This window comes from Gymnoscopelus braueri, assembly GCF_963280865.1.
Source record: "Gymnoscopelus braueri genome assembly, chromosome: 7".
In the NCBI taxonomy this organism is placed as follows: domain Eukaryota; kingdom Metazoa; phylum Chordata; class Actinopteri; order Myctophiformes; family Myctophidae; genus Gymnoscopelus; species Gymnoscopelus braueri.
This window is the reverse complement of record NC_137608.1, coordinates 45,601,044-45,621,490: the sequence shown is the minus strand read 5'-3', so window position 1 is coordinate 45,621,490 and position 20,447 is coordinate 45,601,044. Positions and strand designations below refer to the sequence as shown.

Sequence of the window (20,447 nt, the reverse complement as noted above, 5' to 3'; positions counted from 1 at the left end):
CAACAATAAAACGCTGGCACTGGTGAGTACATTATGAGATTAAACTCTGGCATGGAATGTGTTAAAAGCTTTTTAAAAATATTCCAAAATGTTCACACTTTTTCAAGATCTTTTGAAAATAGCAGATTTAAAAGCTCACAATGCGTTGCAACGGCAGGACATTTATATCTAGCATATACTGTAGCATCGAAATCAATTTAACCACATTAACCCTATTTTTTTTTCATTTGGCCATTTGACAATAGCTGATCTACAAGCTCACAACCCAACATGGTGCATCACGTTGAGAGCTTGTAGATCGGCTATAATTTTTTTTTTTATATATATATAAATTTAGGTGAGGACGTAGCACCTCCTCCCACCCAACAGGTGGCGCTCCAGCCCATAGACCATATTCACACGGCGGCCATGTTTCTATGAAGTCAATGTAGCCACCCCGGGTGGCGGCACTTTCAATGTTAAATTCCAATATGGCCGCCGTGTGAATATGGTCTATAGGAGTACGTGCAATGACAAATATCACCTTCCCTGCCCAGCTTCCCTCCACCGATGCTCGTATAGACGCTCGACAAAGTCAGATGCACCGTGGTGGATTCGACTGCGCCACCCGAACTGCCTTTTTTTTTTAAATAAACTGCTCAAAAGAAGTTCGGAAACTTAACTTCGGTCAATAATATCTCCCCTTTAATAATACCAATTGGTATTATGTTTTATATCATTTTTATCGTTGATTAGTCACCTTTACAACAAGGTACAGATTGTAAGGATCGGGCATTCGTGGAATGAGACAACACAGCTAAACGTGTGGGTAGTGCCTCCAAAAAAATGTACCAAAATCAGCCGATATGCTTCTGTTGGTAATCGCTCTTGTTTTGAGCAACCTGCCAGCACACACCTGCTGAGAGGTGTGCATGTGCCAGTAGTCACAGGTGTGTGACTGCCTCACAGGTGTGTGACTGGCACCTGAGCATGGGTTCTGCAACTTTGTTGAGTTTGTGTTTATGCTCCAAGCAGCAACACTGGCCCCTTGGAAAGATGCCACGTTTGTCCCTTCAGGACAAGGCCCGTGCAATAGGGCAAGTGACGCTGGTGTTCCGTTACGCAGAGTGACAGCATTATTTGGTGTCAACCCTGGTACAATATAAAACACAATACCAATTGGTATTATTAAAGGGGAGATATAATTGACCGAAGTTAAGTTTCCGAAGTTTTTTTTAGAAGTTTTTAGTTTTTAACAAAACAAATCTTCTGTTGTGGTGCGGTCCCTGGCACAAAATATGTTCAGATGGGGGGGTCCACAGCCAGATCCTTGTCAATTTGGGGGGGTCCTTGACATGAAACGAAAATGTTTGAGAGCCACTGGAATACAGGGATGCATGACGAAGCTCTATTCCGGGCTATTAGTTAGGCCAGATGACCCTTTAAAGGCCTCGGCCAGTAAAGTCTGAAGTGATTGCAGATGACACATTTTGCAGCCAGCCTGCGTCGTCAGCGCGGCCAATCTGGAGGAGTAAGTGCAAGATTGCAAAACCGGAGACGACAGAGAGGGCTTAGATGACACATTAAGGCAATAAAAGGGGGCGTCAATAAGGGTTTGTCTCGTGAAGTATTTTGCAGTCTCATTTTCGCTCCTCCTCTCCCCGTCTCCTGGTGGAAGGGATCGCGTTTTCACGAGAAAGGGAGGGAGCTCTGGACCAAATGCCAAATACAGTACAGTGCTGCACTGCATTTACAGTGTAACTTCCTCCTATCCTTGGAATGACTGATGCGTGTGCTTGAGATCATTTTCTGTATTCAGCTTAAGTGTGTCACAAGGTTATGTTGAGCCCCCCCCCCCCCCCCCATACACACTTTGAAACAGAGTAAAAGCAGCATGCAGCAAAGTCTTGGCGATTTAAGAATCCCTCCTTTGATTTCTCCTCCAGACAATTTCTGGCTCTGGAATGCTTCACACCATCAAAATAGATCACTTAAGAACAGTGGCTCTCAAAAGTTTTCATGTCAAGGACCCCCAAATTAATATGTATTTCGCTACAGACCCCCCCCCCCCCCATCTGAAAATGTTTTGTTTAAGGGACCCTCATACAAGATTTGTGTTGTTCAAATGTTTCCAAAATATTCAAAATGTTTCAAATGTTTTCAAGGTTTTTTGAAAATAGCAAATCTACAAGCGAGTTTAATAGAAGGGCTATTTTCAAATAGCCGCTATTTTCAAATAACCAACGTATATAGGGTCAAAAAAACATTTCAAATTTTTGTGGGGTCCTCCTAGAACCGCCTCAAGGACCCCTGGGGGTTCCCGGACCGCACTTGAGAACCGCTGAGCACTATAGTGCAATTTTGGGTCCAAGGACCACCACCACGGACCCTTTGCACACTCTCAAAGTTAAATTAACACTGAGGATTTTACAGTGTAGACTGGGTTTCCAGTCTAGTTTAGTGGTTCTCAACCTGTTTAATTTCAAGGACCCGCAGTTTAATATGCATTAGGTCATGGACGAACCCCAATTTGATATCATGTTTTATCTCTGGGATAGCGATCTACACTGTTAAATCCTCACAGTATATTTAACTCTCAGTCAGTGTATCATATCCCCAAGAGCACATTACCTTCACGACACCTGAAGTAAAGGTCGGCCCAGTCAGTGTCAAATACCCCCAAACACTGTCAGTGAAATGATTTATATTGAGCTAATATGGCCATTTATTCTATGAAAGAGGTAGGGACGTTTGTGCTCTAAACTCAAGGCTTTACTATAGGGTAGGTGTGTAAAAACGGGTTCAGAGGCCAGCATGAAAGTCCATAAACAAAAAGAAGGGGCTTGCACACTGAAAGATGAAAACTGAGGCTCTTTATGTGCAAGAAATTGTGAAATAAAGTGACACAGTGTCGATGATGGTCTGAGGACCGAAACGTCCACTCTCTGTGTCACTTTATTTCACCTTTTGTCACTTTTTGCATCTAAAGAGCCTCAGTTTTCATCTTTCACTTTTTGTTTATGGACATTTATTCTATGAGGAAGGACTTTTGTGACCTTGTTGTTTCGTGTATCGATGTCCAACTGCCCTCTTGTCTCTGGTCCTACGTTGAGGGTTAGGCCAGCTTCAGAAGGTGGTCTGTGTGGGGGGCAGGTGTTAATTATGTGTTTGGCAGTCTGCTCAGGCTCGCCACACTTGCGTTCTGTTTGCCAAGCCCCACTTCTTCGCGGATGATTTGAAGCCGGCCGACCCCAGAGCAGAGGCGGTTCAGCAGGGTCCAAATACCGGCGTGGTGTCTTGTGTCTGAAATGTTGTGCTGATTCTATAAATGTCTTCTAAATCCTAACAGTTTTCTGAAAATGTCATGTCAAGGACCCCCAAAATGATATGTATTTGGCCGCGGACCCCCATCTCAAAATATTTTTGTTCCAGGGACCCCCAGAAGCAAAGATTTGAGTAAAAATTTGAAAAAATATATATATTCAAAAATATTCACGATTCTTCAAAAATAGCAGATCTACAAGCTCTATGAGCTTGTAGATCTGCTATTTTTGAATAACCAACCAATGTGCTATAGCTAAAATCTAAAATGACAGATACTTTCCTGGTTTCAATGGGTTAAAGTTATCTCTGGTACTGTGCAAGTTGGGCGGTGTGAGGCTACTTTTATTGTTCTTTGTTGTTCAACTCTGAGAGTGTGCAAAAATGGAACCAAATGGACTCATATCGGTCGATTCGGTTCCATTTTTGTGCACTTTCAGAGTTGCAGACCCCTAAGGGTCCATTTGGACCGCTGGTGGTCCCCCAGAGCCGGACGCTGACAAACAGAATCAGAATCTATTATCACAGATCCACAGGTGTAAAAAAGTGGCCGAAATTTGCTGTTATTTACAAGTAGAAAAAATAAGAGTGGGGGCGTGGGGGGGAAATCAACAAAAGAAATCTACATACTGTACGTATACACAAAGCATATCCATCAGGTACAGTATGTACATGAGGTTAGACGTAAGGTTCATCAACATAGCACTGTACATAATAATAGACATTAAGGTGCAAAAAGAATATCAGCGCGTTGTACACGAGACATTAAGGTGCAAAGAGTGTTAGCGCATGGTCAGGTTCAACCACATACGGAGGTTCTTAGCAATTTAAGAGTCCTTTCTTTCCTTTGCTTTTTTTTCTTCCTCCGGCAAATTTCCGGCCCCTGCAATCCTTCACACCATCTAAATGGATCACTTAGAGAATGACTTTGGTTTGGTCTGGGCCAGTCATGGTCTAAGTGCTTACTTGATGTATTTGGCCCTCCATTGTAACTCACAGGAAAACAAGAGTTCATCTCATACTGGTTCTCTCACTGACAGGCAAGAACAAGTGCCAGTCCGAATGGGGGCTGCAAGCTGTCGAACGCGGGAATTTTGCAGTAATGAACCTGTCAGAGAGACTTGGGAGTGGATAATGTTAATGCCTGCACAGTGCACACACACACCCCCAACCCCACCCCGGACTCGACCACAGGTTACAGCATGTTCAGCGTTCAGACCACTGAACAAGTGTTTTTCTCATCTTCTCAAGCTAAAGTGCCTGTCACTGTGACTCAACGGCCTCTCCGGCTGACACTTTACATAAGAGTCCAAAGCTTTTCATCCGCCACTTACAGCAGTGGTTCTTCTTCTTTAACAGGGGTCCTTCGGGGGGGTTCTAAGGGGGTCCCCAGCTAAAAATGACAAATCAGTTCAACCACTGTAACCCTATTTTATATACTTTGACTATTAAAAAATAACTGATCTACAAGCTCACAATGCATGCCAAATTATAAAAGACGTAAATCATTTAGAAAATAAAAGATATGTATATATATATATTACAACACAAATCTTGTCATTAGGGGGTCCCTGACACAAAACCTTTTTCAAAAAAGGTTCTCCATGATTTAATTCATTTCAATTTGGCGTTTGCCCCTGACTTACAGGGTGCTCTGGCATGTAATCCGCCGAGCGAATCATTAGGCCTCATTCCCGTTTGTGCCAGTAATAACACATTATGCTCAGCCTGAGGGGTTTGCAACCTCACCAATTTCAAATTGAGGGTTATTGCTTCTAAAAAGGCCCAGTAAACACCCCCCCTCTCCCCTCCCAATGCAAATGCACCGGCCATGAGTCAATTCCTGGCCATGGCCTGGAATGTTGAAAAGAGGGCATTTTTCTTCTTTTAACGAGCACCTGGAAATGGGTTCTGCCGACATTGTCAGAACGTGCATGGCATTGCCTTATGGAAATGGAACCAAATGAACCCTAAGGGGTCCATTTTAGACCTATATCCACGTGGGAAATTGTTCGGCTTCAGCCTGCTGATTGCTGCCCAAGTGGTCAGACTTGAACCGGTTCCATGGACCTAACGCTGTTCAGACTGTTCATGTAAGATAATGTAAACCAGCTCAGTGTCCGCCCCGAGACCAGTGTTGCCAGATTGCTGTGAGAGAAACAAGCAACCAGGTCTAGGAAAACCAGCCCAAAAGAAGCGACTACGGGCCACATGAGCACTTTAACATATACATCAGCTATTTGAAAATAGACGATCTACAAGCTCACAACGCGTCGCGATGCGACGCGTTGTGAGCTTGTAGATCTGCTATTTTCAAAAAATATCTTGCGGGGAAATCATAATAAGCAGATCTGGCAACCCTGGCCTGAGACGGCGAGGTCGGGGTTCAATCCCCGGCCGAGTCGTACCGAGGACCGTGAAAATGGTACCCGATGCCTCCCTGCTTGGCACTCAGCATCAAGTGTTGGATCGGGGGTATAAGTCCCTGCGACATACTTGCGTCACTCTAAGCTCAGCACAGCAAACATCGCTCTATTCTGCCTCTGATTGGTTGATTAGGCATGAGGTGGGATGATTGGTTTTGGCAGGGTAAACAATCAGGGTAAGCCAATCAGAAGCAGAGTTGGGCGGGTCTTGCCTTCGCCGCTTCCTTTGTGTGAGTGTGAGTGTGAGTGTGAGTGTGTCTGTGTGTGTCTGTGTGTGTGTGTGTGTGTGTGTGTGTGTGTGTGTGTGTGTGTGTGTGTGATGTGTGTGCCTGAACACTTGCCAGTTCGAGTGTGAGCCTTCCATCACCGTCTGTTCCAGTCTATAAGCCAAGGCAGAACTAAACAGACTGATTGCAAGGCATGCTGTTGAAGACATGCTTCCTGTATCAACAGTAGAGTATGTTGTCGTGTATACTCCATTTCATCACAGTGATAATAATAGCTACAATGATATATGGACTTTGAGAGTCGTCTTGGATACCATGGTAAACAATTGACCTGGCATCTGTCTAAATAACATGCTATCTAAACATTTGTGGTCGAGAAAAACTATAATCGGGAACGAGTTTGACCAAGATATGTCTGCATAGTAGCAATATCTTGGTCAATCGCTAGCATCAATCGCAAGAGCAGGTGGTTAGAAGGGGTACAGGGAGAACCCCATAACTCTGAAGAAATGAGAAATGGACCCCCATAACTCTGAAAAAAATACACTTTTATTACACAGACCTGAAAGGGTGTTTTAGGGAAGGCTTTGACAGCATTCCTGTGTTAGATATGTATCAGGAATTAAGGTTATGGGGGTGTTATGCCTTTGGTTGTCTTTTAGACCAACATCAGTGTTTTGTGCTCAGTTCGGGCAGCAACCGGGAGCCAAGGGGGGAGACGTGTGAACATTTTGGCTGGTTGAAGACCATTCTGGATCATTTGGAGTGGCTTAAGAGTGAGCATGCCGGGAGGCCAGTAAAAGAGAGAGTTACAGTATAGTCAAGCTTTGAGATGACTTATAGGCCTGGATAAGTAGCTGGCCAGCAGGCTCCTGGGCGAGGAAGGGTGTAATCCTTCGAATGCTATAAAGTATAAACCTACGGGAGCTATACCACTTACATCACAGATTTTTTAAATTATATTTTGTTCCAGAGACTCCGCCCATGAAAGAAAAGATTTGAGTTAAAAATGTTTCCAAAAAATATATGTATTCAAAGATTTGCACACATTTTCACGTTTTTTTTTCAAAAATAGCAGCTCTACAAGCTCGTAGCGCGGCACTTTTACGAGCTTGTATATCTGCTATTTTTGAATAGCCAAAGAAATCCAAAAAATGCTTATAGATCGGCTATTTTTGCTATTTTTTAAGCCATTTCGCAATAGGGGGCAGCTGGAGTCTATCTGTGGCTATATTTGGGGGGTCCTTGGCATGGAAAAAGTTTTGGAAACCCTTCTCTGACATACATCAGCGTGCTCCATGCATGCACGGTCGGTACAGTACAGTATAAATAACAAACTGTGCTGTGCCTCTGCTAGACAGCACCACGCAAGCCCAAACTAGGGCACGCTGAGTCTTCTGCTCCTCTGTGGTTTCAGGAGTACATTTTGGACACCCCCGCACGCCCTCCTCCTCCTCCGTCAGCTGATGCCTACAGTATTCTCAAGCTCGCATTACTTGCATTCTGTATTTTTTTTGGGGGGGGGTGTTTTCCTATGTGAAAATGCCTCATGTGGCTTTAATCTCACCACGGTAGCACATATACAGTACTGTGTATATAACCTTTAGTCGAGTGACAGCCCCATTCGGCCTAATACAGCACTTTGCAGCCACGAGTGTTTGCATCCTCCGCTGCAGTGCTGGGAAGTAACTAAGTACCTTTACTCAAGTACTTTTTTTTTTTTTTAATCTTTACTTGAGTATGTCCATTTTTCAATGCTTTGCACTTCTAGTTCACTACATCTCAGCGGCAAATATAATTTTTTCCTCCACTACTTTGTAGCTATCATTATTATTACAAAACATACATCAACCAATTAAGCCCTATTTTATTTATAGTTTGTCTATTCGAAAATAGGCGATCAACAAGCTCACAATGGCGTCGCGATGTGACCTGTCGTGAGCTTATAGATCTGCAATTTTTTTATTTATTTTTTTAATTGTTTGAAAAATTGGAATACAGTTCTGGTGTGAGCGAGCCCCTTACGTATCAGAATCAATCAAGCAAATGCAGGTGCCAATACTTTTTTGTACATTAACTCACGTAAAATTCTGAATACTGGACTTTAAGTTGTAACAGTGTATTTCTATATTGTGGTATTTCAACTTTTACTAAAGTAAAACATCAGTGTAGCTTTGTTTTTCTCCCCCCCACCACTAACCTTTGGACAAGTGACAGCCAGTGTTGCCAGATTCTGTGAGAGAAACAAGCAACCAGGTCTAGGGAAAACCAGCCCAAAAGAAGCGACTATGGGCCACATGAGCACTTTAACATATACATTACATCAACTATTTGAAAATAGCAGATCTACAAGCTCACAACGCGTCGAATCGCGTTGTGAGCTTGTAGATCGGCTATTTTCAAATAAAAACTTGGAGGGAAATTATAATACCCAGATCTGGCAACCCTGGTGACAGCCCTATAGGCGTATTAACACAGCGCTCAGGAAACCAGGCATGTTTTCATCCTCCTCTCTCTGGTTGCCTCAGTTATTCATGAGGCCATCTGTTTGGACGTAGTGCTGTGTCACATGTGTGTCAAACAGGCCCTCGTCTGTCCCCCCCACCCCACCCTCCCCTCCCCCCACTCGTCTGCTAATTGCATCCTCTGCATGCTGAAACATCCATAGACACCCGTGCAACACCAATGCCGAGAGACTCTCTCTCTCTCTTTCTCTCTCTCCTTTAATATCTCTCTCTCTCTCTCTCTCTCTCTCTCTCTCTCCCCCTCTCTCTCTCTCTCTCTGTGTCCTTTCTTTCTCTCTCTCTCCATTCGCCCGTCCTTTGTGTCCTAGACAACCTGTTTGATCTCACGCACGCATCTTTATTTAAGATCACAGCACCGGGTTGATCGATGCGGTGCATGGGTAAGTGTGTGTGTGTGTGTGTGTGTGTGTGTGTGTGTGTGTGTGTGTGTGTGTGTGTGTGTGTGTGTGTGTGTGTGTGTGTGTGTGTGTGTGCCTGTGCCGTGAGTGCGTGTGCACCGTGCACACATGAATGTGCCCGTGCCCTTGAGGGACGCCGTCTCGTGTTGTCACGGAGGAAGTGGATGATGAATCATCCAGTCAAATATGCGGGGGCAGAAAATTAAAACGTTTTAATTTTTTTGTCGCTGTGAACTAGTGGCGTACGGGATCACAGTATCGTCTCCGACGCCCTTGGGGGTCATGGTGGGGGGGGGTTCTCGCAGTGGTGTAAAGTAACTAAGTACATTTACTCAAGTACTGTACTTAAGTACAATTTCGAGATACTTTTACTTCACTGGAGCGTTTCCAATTGTCAATACTTTTAACTTCTACTCCACTACTCATCTCAGAGGCAAATTATTGCACTTTTACTCCACAACAATTATTTGAAAGCTTTAGTTACTAGTTACTTTGTAGATATAAATGATTACATTATAAAACATACATTAACCACTTCAGCCCTATTTTATACGTAGGCTATTTGAAAATAGCCGATCTACAAGCTCACAACGTGTCGCATCGTAGATCGGCTATTTTCAAACATTTTAGTACTTTCACTCTTGGTACTTTAAGTACATTTTGATACCAATACTAGTACATTTTTAATTCTGGACTTAGTTGTAACAGAGTATACTTTTACATTGCAATATTGTTACTTTTACTTAAGTAAAACATTTGCGTACTTTTTCCACCACTGGGTTCTTGTGCAGAGAGGGGGGGGGGCTACGTTATTATTTATGTATCTATACACGGTGTGAGCCTTAAGGTATGGAACACAGTAAAAGCCAATGTATACAACCTTGCGCGGAGAGGCCGTGGCTATATTAAGAGCAGGCAGGCAACCCCAGTGCAAAACACACACAATAAAATAGGATGTGCAGAAGGAGGCCACGGCCGTCCCTTTGGAGGGAGGGGCCGTGATTCATCTTTTCGAACAGAGACATCCCTTCCATTCTTCTTCTTCTGGCCCAATCCCCGTCCCTTCAAAGCAAAGACCCCCATGATGAATCAGGGGAGCGAGTGTTCCTGGGGTGCGGCAGGCAGTGTCGGAAAGTAACCGAGTACATTTACCCAAGTACTGTACTTAAGGACACTTTTGTTTTATTTGTTTTAAATTATCCCACGATTTTGTAACCCTTTTTTTCACCCGGTGCCACCCAAGTGATCCTGGGCGCTACACTCCCCCCACCAGCCTAGGGAGCCCAGGGCCAATTTTTTTTTTATAAAAAAAAAGGACACTTTTGAGGCACATTTACTTTACTTAAATTTCTTTACTATTTCCGTGTCTTGACAACTTATGCTGTTCTACTCCCTTACAACTCAGGTGCTTGTAGATCTGCTGTTTTGGATAGATTCTGACAAATTGTGAAAACGTTTGGGAGAGGAAAAAGGGAAAGCAGGGGCCAGTCTGCACAATGAGTACATTTACCGTTTGAACTTTAACCACTTAAAACCGTTCATGGTTGACCGGAGTCCCTCAGGGCTCTGTACTAGGGTATTTTCTGTTTTCTGTTATTGAGGGGAAAGCGTTTGCTGAAAATAGTCGATCGACAAGCTCACAACACGTTGTTGTGAGCTTGTCGATCTGCTATTTTCTGTGAATGCTTTCCCCACAATACAGATGCTGGGGTTTAAGTAGTTAAGTACATATCGACGTCAATACTTTTGCATTTTTACTCAAGATTTGTTTTGCTTGAATGAAAAATCGGGGTAGACCTCCTTCTTCTTCCACCACTGCTTAGAAGAGCCTGAGGAAGCCAAGGCGTCCATGGAAGCCTCTGTCAGTCGTGAGACAAAGGAAGCAGCACGACCACCTCCTGTCTCCCTTTGCCGCAAGGTGCCAGGGACGCATGCAAATGAACAAGCAGCCACGCTCAGTCATGCAACGCTGCGTTAAGCAAACAAGGCTGGCTGCCCTCCCTCCCTCCCCCCCTCCGGCCTCACGCCCCAGTGTTGCCAGATATTGCGAGAGAAATAAGGGTCTATGAAAACAAGCCCAAAAGAAGCGACTATAGGCCACATGAGCACTTCAAGACCTATATACGTTGGCTATTTGAACGTAGCCAATCTACGAGCTTGTAGATCTGCTAATCTTGAGGAAAATGAATGTAGAATACGATTTAACAACACAAATCTGGTACGGGGGGTCCTTGGCACAAATTATAATTTCAGATAGGGGTCCATGGCCAAATACACATGCATTTGGGGGTCCTCGAAATGAAAATGTTTGAGAACCACTGCTTTAAACAATTATAAAAAAGGAAAATTGGAAGCAAGTCCAAATAAGCAACTACACTTTAGACACAAGCCCCGCCCCCCAAAAAACGCAACCCGCAACGACCAATATTTACAAGCAAGATTACAGAAAAAACAAGCCCAAAGTCGCTTATATAATAAGCAGACCTGGCAACACTGTTCGCGCCCCGCCCGGGCCGCAATCATGCTATTTGCATTGCTGTCTGTATAGCGTCCTCATCATGCTCCAGTATGTGGAGAGGGGAGGGGCGGGGTGGGGCGGGGCGGTGTATTTTGCCAAGACATATCACTGATGAGCGTTTGTCTGACAGAGTTTTGTTAACCTGCCATGTCTTCTCATGCTGGAAGAGCTTGTCGTCGTAACAAGAGGGGGGAGGAGGGGGGGGGGGGCTTAGAGTGATGTGATTTCCTCAGGGCAGAGAGGACTAAACAGTGTTGTGTGTGCCTGTGTTATGCTCCTGTCAGGCGGGCGAGAATATCAGATATACAAGCTCACAACATGGCGCGTATGCGACACATTGTGAGATTTTTTTTGGCACGTGGCGCCGCCGTCGTTGTACGACGAACTATAACTCAGGCTTCCGTCAGATGCACATTTAACCCTTTAAGACCTGAGGCGATTATTAAAAAAAAATCTAAATCCTAACAGTTTTTGGAAAAAAATCTAAACATTTTTTTTTTTCACGATTTTTCAAAAATAGCAGATCTACAAGTTCATAGCGCGGCACTCGGTGCCGCGCTATGAGCTTGTATATCTGCTATTTTTGAATAGCCAAAGACATCTAAAGTGACACAGAAGCGTTCCAGGTATCAATGGGTTAAGAGCACTCGTCTCCCCTTAAACAGAGTGATTCGCTATATTATTGCACAGAGTTCCAAATATCAAGGCCCGGAATGAGGAGACTTGGCACTAACCGATAGCCATGTTTTGACACAGGAGATATAGGGAGAGATTAAGCACTGAAACCAAAGCTGGCAGGACATGATAAGAGAAACAATTTTTTTTGGGGAAGGGTTTGTTTCTCGCTTGGAGCTTTGATGACACACTTTGGCTATATCGTTTGCAGATATGAAACTTTGTTTCAAATCACTGTTAGGTAAACAGGAAGAACACATTATTTTTTTTTTCATTGAGATCTGAAGCATCAAGCATATAAGAGAGGACAGAGAGGATGAGATCCGATCGATCAATGGGGGAGAACCAAACTCTTACATCAGCTGTGATGCATTGGTTCTCAAACTTTTATTTATTTCCAAGGACCCAGTTTTGTATAGGCTATATACAGTATTAGGCCAAGGACCAGTGTTGCCAGGTTCTGTGAGAGAAACAAGCAACCAGGTCTAGGAAAACCAGCCCAAAAGATGCGACTATGGGGCCACAGGAGCACTTTAACATATACATCAGCTATTTGAAAATAGCAGATCTACAAGCTGATGCGACGCGTTGTGAGCTTGTAGACCGGCTATTTTCAAATAAAATCTTGCGGGGAAATTATAATAAGCAGATCTGGCAACCCTATAACTCTGAGAGTGTATTTGTACCCCTCTCAGAGTTACATACCAATAAGGTTCCCCCACTGCCGGTACACAGTACAGATCAAGGTCAAGGTGGAAGGATGTGAGAGGTCTACACTGTGAAGTCCACAGGCTCTTCACAATAAGAGCAGCGAGGGAGAAAAAAAATCAGGGATGTGGTATAGTATGACAACGATTTTCGTTGAGTCACCAGGGGGGGGGCGGGGGGGGTCCCTGGACCACCGGACGGGTCGGTTGGTTTGTCTCGTCTGTCTTCCGAACCTAATCTTGCAAAAACCTCTGGACCGATCAGCTCCTGAATCTCTTGTGCGGACAGAAATGCCTCCACTTGTCACATCATATTTTATACATTTTTTGAAATATTTTATGTATTTGACAATGGAAGTCAGTGGGGCTCTGATCAGGTTGAAACCTTGCCCAAAGTTGGAGTCATACAGTGTGTCATAGATACATCCTATATCAGTGGTTCTCCACCAGTGGTCCGGGGACCACCGTTGGTCCTTGAGCGGGTTCCAGGGGGTCCCCAGCCAAATTAATAGTTAGGAACCAAATTGATCCTTATGTGTCTGTAACTCTGAGAGTGTACACATGGAACTAAATGGACCCGTTAGGGTCCATTTGGTTCCATTTGTACACTCTCAGAGTTAAAATGAACACAAATGCTGATGATACAGTGTAGATTGGGACCCCCCAAGAAATCAAAATGGTTGAGTCACTGGCATATCCTTTCAAATGGGGGATCCGTGAGCTAATTTGTGTCAATTTGGGGGTCCTTGACGCGAAAAAAAGGTTGAAAACCACTGTCCTAGATGACTAAAGCTGGTCAACATGAAGTCCAAGATCCACATGGGGGCCACGCCGTTCCCAAATTATGGATCCCGAAAACCTGTAAACCCGAAACCTGGAAACATATAGCAGCCCTATAGCCACTGATATATAACCCATGTATGAAGATGCAGCCGGCGCGCACCACGGATTATATAATTGCTCCAAAAGATGATGATCCTTTGGAGCGGGTGTGCCGAGACGCTAACAAAGACAAGGCGCACAATGCCACCGACTGAAGGGAAAAAGCGTTGCGTTGACATGCAGCGCGTGGGTGGAAATCGCATGTTAATGAACAGACAGCGTGGTGGAGGGAGTGTGGGGGGGGGGGCTTGGATGAATGAAGACAGTATATAAGCGGAGATAGGCCGAGCGTTGCTCTGCGGTAAAATATTGCTATTGTTAGGCGAGACAGAGAGACAGAGAGAGAGGGGGGAAAAAAAGTGCTGCGATGCAGAAAGAGCGGAAAAAGTCTTGACAGCTTTTCAGTGGCATGAGCCTGACGGGCTGAGCGGGGAGGATACTGGAGGGGAAAGTGCAGCAGAGGGATGCTGTCAGGCCAACGCCAGAGCTCCGTTTAACAAGGTCCACAGATGAGCCGCACCACAACACACACACTGCAGCCAGATGAGCAGGGGGGGAGGGAGGGGGGGGAGGGAGGGAGGGAGGGAGGGAGGGAGGGGCTCTTTTTTTTTTTTTTTTTTACTTAAGTGTAGCAATATTAAAAAAAATGTTACACAAAAGTATAGGATCAAATCCTTTATTAACCCATTAAGGCCTGAGGTTCCGATTCTACAAATGTCATCTAAATCCTATAACTGAAAAAGAAAACGTATGTTGTTATATATCAGTGGTTCTCAAACTTTTTCATGTCAAGGACCGCCAAAATTATATGTATTTGGGCCGCGGACCCCCATCTCAAAATATTTTGTTCAAGGGACCCCCCAGAAGCAAAGATTTAGGGTTTAAAAATGTTGTAACCAACCAACAAGCTCACAACGCATCACAGTGCGACACGTTGTAATTGTAGTGCAGTAAAATGTACAATATTTGCCTCTGGGTAGTGGAGTAGAAGTATAACGTATTGAATAAATGGACATACCCGGTATTCAAGTACAGTACAAGTACAGTACTTAAGTAAATTTACTTCCCACCACTGGGAAGCTGGGAGGGCTGGGTAGAAAAAAGAAGAAAAAAGAAGCTCATGCATTTTGCATTTTGCTTCTCTACCTGTCATGCCGTCTGGGACCTTCTCATGTCGGTCGTAAACCTTGTATGTGCAAAACTGTTACTTTTCAGGAAAGGGGGAAAAATTACCTGTTTCCCAATGGATCCAATGTAGTTATTATTTATGTTACAAGCTCTTGTAAATACTTGTTTAAATATTAATAAACCCACAGAGACTTGTATTACATCAACAAAGGCGAAGATTTAGAAGAATTTGCACAATTAAAAAAGAAAAATCAAAAATAGTACACGTCACATTGCAACACGTTGTGAGTGTGTACATACTGAATAGCTCAGATATTTTTGCTACGTTTGCACAAAGATACAAGATATAAGTTATAGAAGTTTGTCATATGCACAGTAAAAACACATGTGTTTACAACACTGGAATTCTTCCTTTGCCTTTGGCTTTGTCCACCGTGCACATAAAGGTATCAGGCCTGCAATGGTGGGCGCCATCTTAAATTGCATGTCATACGACAAAGTACACGGTAAAATAGAGCATAAGTGGTTAGAGGGTGTCTAAAAGCATACATTTATGGGGTAAAAAATGATTTAATTTACGAAAAAACACAAAACAGTCAAAATATGGAGATACAAGGTTTCCGCGTGACAGCCACGATGTGTACGCTAGCAGGACCTGGTAATCCTTACCAGGAGGCTAGGTGCCAGGCAGGGGGGTCGTCGTGAGATTCCGATTGGTGTGTCTGCCCTGACGCACTGAATCGAGAGACATCTTCTGTGACACTTTGACACCCCCCACGCTCCTCCCTTAAGGAATTTGTGGCCCTCGGGTTGATGCGCTTTGCTTGTTCCTTCTTCCTTTTTTTCCCCTCCAACCTCAGTGGTATAACACCAGCCATGTATAAAGTCAGGAAGTGATCATTCACATGCGGTAAACTCAGCCTTTTTTTTTGCGCCGATCCTGTCGCTTGTGTAGCCAGCTCATCCGTGATACAGTAGCCCAGAAGCAGTAATAATTAATGCCAGCAAACCCGGAATCCGGCTCGGCATGCGCATGCCTTCGGGGCATACACACACACACACACACACACACACACACACACACACACACAGAGAAGCTGTAGTTACACATTTCTTCTACATCTCATCTACTCCTTGCACTCAAAAACACCCCCGCTCAAAGGCTGCCCCCGGTGGTAGCAGCCCAGAGGGGCTTCTGTCAGCCCTCTCCCCGACCTAGTTGGAAACGCAGCGTCAATCTCCCCGGGTGGCCGCGGCGGAAAGGCCAAGCACACCGATCCTACCCGTGTCGGGGCTAATGTCAAACCTCTTAACCCTTTAAGACCTGAGGCCGCTTCTAAGCATTTTCTAAATCCTAACAGTTTTTTGAAAACGGTGAAAAAAATCTAAAAAATATTTTTTTTCACGATTTTTCAAAAATAGCAGATCTACAAGCTCGTAGCGCGGCACTCGGTGCCGCGCTATGAGCTTGTAGATCTGCTATTTTTGAATAGCCAAAGAAAGCTAAAGTGACACAGATGCGTTCCAGGTCTTAATGGGTTAAAGGAGAATTCTGGACTAAGGTTTTCTTACCTTTTCTATGACGTTATGATATCTTAGGATGAATGGTACAGTAGAAAAATGTCATAACTCCATCCCGGGTCCGGCCCCTAGGGGTCTTCAACAGGGGGGTCGTCCGGAACCCCTGGGGGGGGTCCTCAGAGTTACTACCGGGGGGCGGCCGCCAAATCTTTGTGTGATATGAACTTATTTTTCCATGATTGTTTTGAACCCTATAGCATTCCTATCCTGAGGGGAATATTACTCGAGAATAGCAGCTCTGCAAAGCTCAAGGCGCATCTGCGCTGCAAGGCGTTGTGAGCTTGTAGATCTGCTATTTTTGGCAGGTTTGGTGTAGTAGAGGGGAAGAAGAGCAGACCAAGTGCCGAGCCAAATTTAGTTAAATGTCTGAAAATACACATTAACACGAATCCAACAGTTTAATAGTTTGGTGTAAACAAACAAAAACATTACTTTACTCAACACTGATGATATGTAGGTGGTCCCTGCTTCATCTCACTCTCAGCTAAGGGGTCCTTGGCCTGAAAACCGTTGAAGACCCCTGTCTTATCGTGAGACGAATAGCTAAAATGGCTGATCTACAAGCTCACAACTCAATGCAATTTTGGAGCTACTTTTAGAAATCGTTTGACAACTGCAATGACATGCCCAAACTATAGGAACGCCATGTATAGTTAATTCCATCCACCCTGTTACAGCTGCCTAATTCCACATAAAAGCTACCCACCCATATTAAATGAGTCAGGCTTCATGGGACCCTTTTCTGCTGCTCGGGCCTTCACGCTTGTGTTGGCAGCAGGGGGGGGGGGGGGGGGGGGCTGGGTTGCGGGGGGGGGGGGTCCCCAGGTGCAAGGAACCATATACTCTAAACAGACGTGCTGAATCACTCGTGTGAATGGGGGGATCCATCCTGTTTGTTGTGATACAACAAAGCAAACGATCCTGAGTGTTAATTTTACTCGGAGAGTGTAAAATTGATCCATTTTGCAGCAAATAATTTTTTTTCGGTTCACGTTGGTATTTTTGATTCGCAATGGTGTTGACTTACGATTGTGTTGGTGTTTTGATTTCATTGAAAGTCACCCCGGTGGTCATGATTTTTAAATAAAATTCTCAATAAAATGTCACTTCCAATGTGCTTTATATTCTGACGTTTCACCGCTATCCACACCCTGCAGCGTAACAGCCATCCCGCTATTAAACTGTCAGTAGAAATTGCCAGTCAACCACACAGAGGTCTGTGCAGCAGTGTGGATCAGAGAGGCAGTGGTGGAAAGTAACTAAGTACATTTACTCAAGTACTGTACTTAAGTACAATTTTGAGGTATTTGTACTTTACTTGAGTATTTCCAATTTCCAATACTTTTACTTCTACTCCACTACATCTCAGAGGCAAACATTGTACTTTTACTCCACTACATTTACTTGAAAACTTTAGTTACTAGTTACTTTTCAGATATAAACTATGATATAATGAAACCTACATCAACCACTTTAAACCTATTTTGTACCTAGGCTATTTGAAAATAGCAGATCTACAAGCTCACAACGCGTCGCATCGCGACGCGTTGTGAGCTTGTAGATCGGCTATTTTCAAATATTTAGTACTTTTACTTTTGGTACTTTAAGTACATTTTGATGCCAATACTTTTGTACTTTTACTCAAGTAAATTTTTAATTCTGGACTTTTACTTGTAACAGAGTATTTTTATATTGCAGTATTGGTACTTTTACTTAAGTAAAGAATTTGAGTACTTTTTCCACCACTGACTAACCATGTCCGCCCGTCTTGTCTTTCTGTGTCTCCCAAAAAGGGGGTCGAATCCTGTTCCTGGTGGTGTGGCTGCACCTCGCGCCTCCGGCCGACGGCTGCCCTGCCAAATGCGTGTGCTACAGCGAGCCAAGGCCCACCGTGGCGTGCCAACAGCAGGGACTGTTCTCCATCCCCACCGAGATCCCCGTCCGGAGCCAGCGGATATTCCTCCAGAGCAACAAGCTGACGGCGGTGCGCTCCACCAGCTTCAGCTCGTGCCAGAACCTCACCGTCCTCTGGCTCTACTCCAACAACATCAGCCACATCGAGGCGGGGGCCTTCTACGGCCTGGAGAAGCTGGAGGAGCTGGACATCGGCGACAACGGCAACCTCCGCTCCATCAGCCCCACGGCCTTCCGGGGCCTGACCAAGCTGCACACCCTCCACCTGCACCGGTGCGGCCTGTCGGAGCTGCCCGTCGGCGTGTTCCGGGGGATGTTCTCCCTGCAGAACCTCTACCTGCAGGACAACAACGTCCTGACGCTGCACGACGACACTTTCCTGGACCTGGCCAACCTCACGTACCTTTACCTGCACAACAACAAGATCAAGGTCGTGACGGACAACATGCTCCGCGGCCTGATCAACCTGGACCGACTGCTGCTGCACCAGAACCGCGTCGCGCACGTTCAGCCGAGGGCTTTCGGCGACCTGGGAAAGCTCAAGTCCTTGTTCCTGTTCTTCAACAATCTGACCGTGTTGACGGGGGAGACCATGGATCCGCTGGTGTCCCTCCAGTATCTCCGCCTAAACGGGAACCAGTGGATCTGCGATTGTCGGGCCAGGTCCTTGTGGGACTGGTTCAAACGCTTCAAGGGCTCCAGCTCGCAGCTGGAGTGCTACCTCCCCGCGACCCTGGAGGGGAAGGACCTGAAGGGACTGAAGAGCGACGACTTGGAGGGCTGCGTGGAGACGACTCAAACACAGACCAATCTCTTCGGCGGCTCCAAGACACACTCGGGTAAGTTCCCCTCCACGGAGAACCCCCCGGGAGAGGCCGTCCCCAGGTGTTGCCTGGGAGATAACGATAAGTCCTCCATCCTCTCAGGCAAGAGCCGTCAAATCACCAATAACCCCCTTAAGGAGAAGGAGAACATTTCCAAGACCAAATTCAAGGAGCCGGAGCGAACGAAAAATGAGACCCGGAACAAGCAGAGCGACGGGCCTTTGGGGACCCTGTCCGACACCCTCGATACGTCTTTGGAAAATCTTAATCCCGACCTCATAGACAATATGGAACCCTCCGCAGCGCCAAACAAAAAGAAAAAGAAGTGTTCCAAAAAGCCCAAATCGGACAGCAGCCATTGTCTCAAAGGCCAGGGATCCACAATTCGTGCGCTGCGACTTCCCCTCATCTCCGCGATCTGGATTTCTCTAGCCATGTCTTAGGGCTCCCGATCAGGACTTGCAGATTGTTAATGCTCATGACAATGATTCAGAATCCACAGTGACTTCTAAAGCAGGCAGAGACTGAAGAACAAGAGGTCAGGTTGCCCTCCCTTACGACAGGGGTATGGACAAACAATAATAAAGATGTTAGAGTACATTTAACAAAATGGATGCCTTTACAGAACACTTCAGATCTGATGTATATAATGAATCGGTGCCCAAAATTGTTTGTTCTGTATGTACTTAACTGTACTGTGTCTAAGCTACACGTTGGAGACTCTCAGCCCTTCTTCCCATCCCCCAAAAAAAAGCTTTTACTGCAAAGACAGTGACTGCCTCGACAGACAGACTGCTGGAAAACTAAATAAAAAGAAATAAAAAATAATTAAAAGAAATTACAGGAAATTAAAAGCCGAACGCACACAAAGAATGTTTGGGTCTGTTTATCAAAGAAGAATGATCTCCATTACCCATTATTTATTCAAAAGTGATGCATTTGTTGGGTACTGTTATGTTTTTTTGATAAGTAATTCAGTAAAGACAAATGTTTTTTTTCGCCCCCATTTTCAGTTAAATTGCCATGACAGAAAGGGTATATGGGAAGCATTTACCGAAAGAATGCTGCTGAATTGTTCAGACTACGATGGAACCATAGATATGCATTTTATTTTACTTGTGTACAAGTATGAATATATTATAAATAAAAGTTCTTATTTCGTAGACCTTTCCGATATCGACTGTTATTTTCAGGTATATTAAAACTGCAGGGCCTTATTATGCTGTGCTGTGTGTCTCTCGCCAAGATGCAACCTTGGAATGTATTATTGCACCCAAGATATTGCATTGCATATTCATGAGGGGAAAAAAAAACAAGTGCATTGTATATTTGCAACTCGTAA

The 20,447-nt window shown here is 44.7% G+C and overlaps 1 protein-coding gene across 1 annotated transcript in view; it reads left to right on the top strand.

Moving 5' to 3' along the window:
- The window catches only part of rtn4r (reticulon 4 receptor), an 81,059-nt gene extending 61,337 nt beyond the window's left edge, over positions 1-19,722 (top strand). The window contains exon 2 of the mRNA XM_080433018.1: positions 18,161-19,722. Coding sequence (XP_080289144.1) covers positions 18,161-19,548 — 1,388 coding nt within the window. The 3' untranslated portion in view covers positions 19,549-19,722. The remainder of the gene's footprint in view (positions 1-18,160) is intronic.
- The last annotated feature ends 725 nt before the right edge of the window (positions 19,723-20,447 follow it).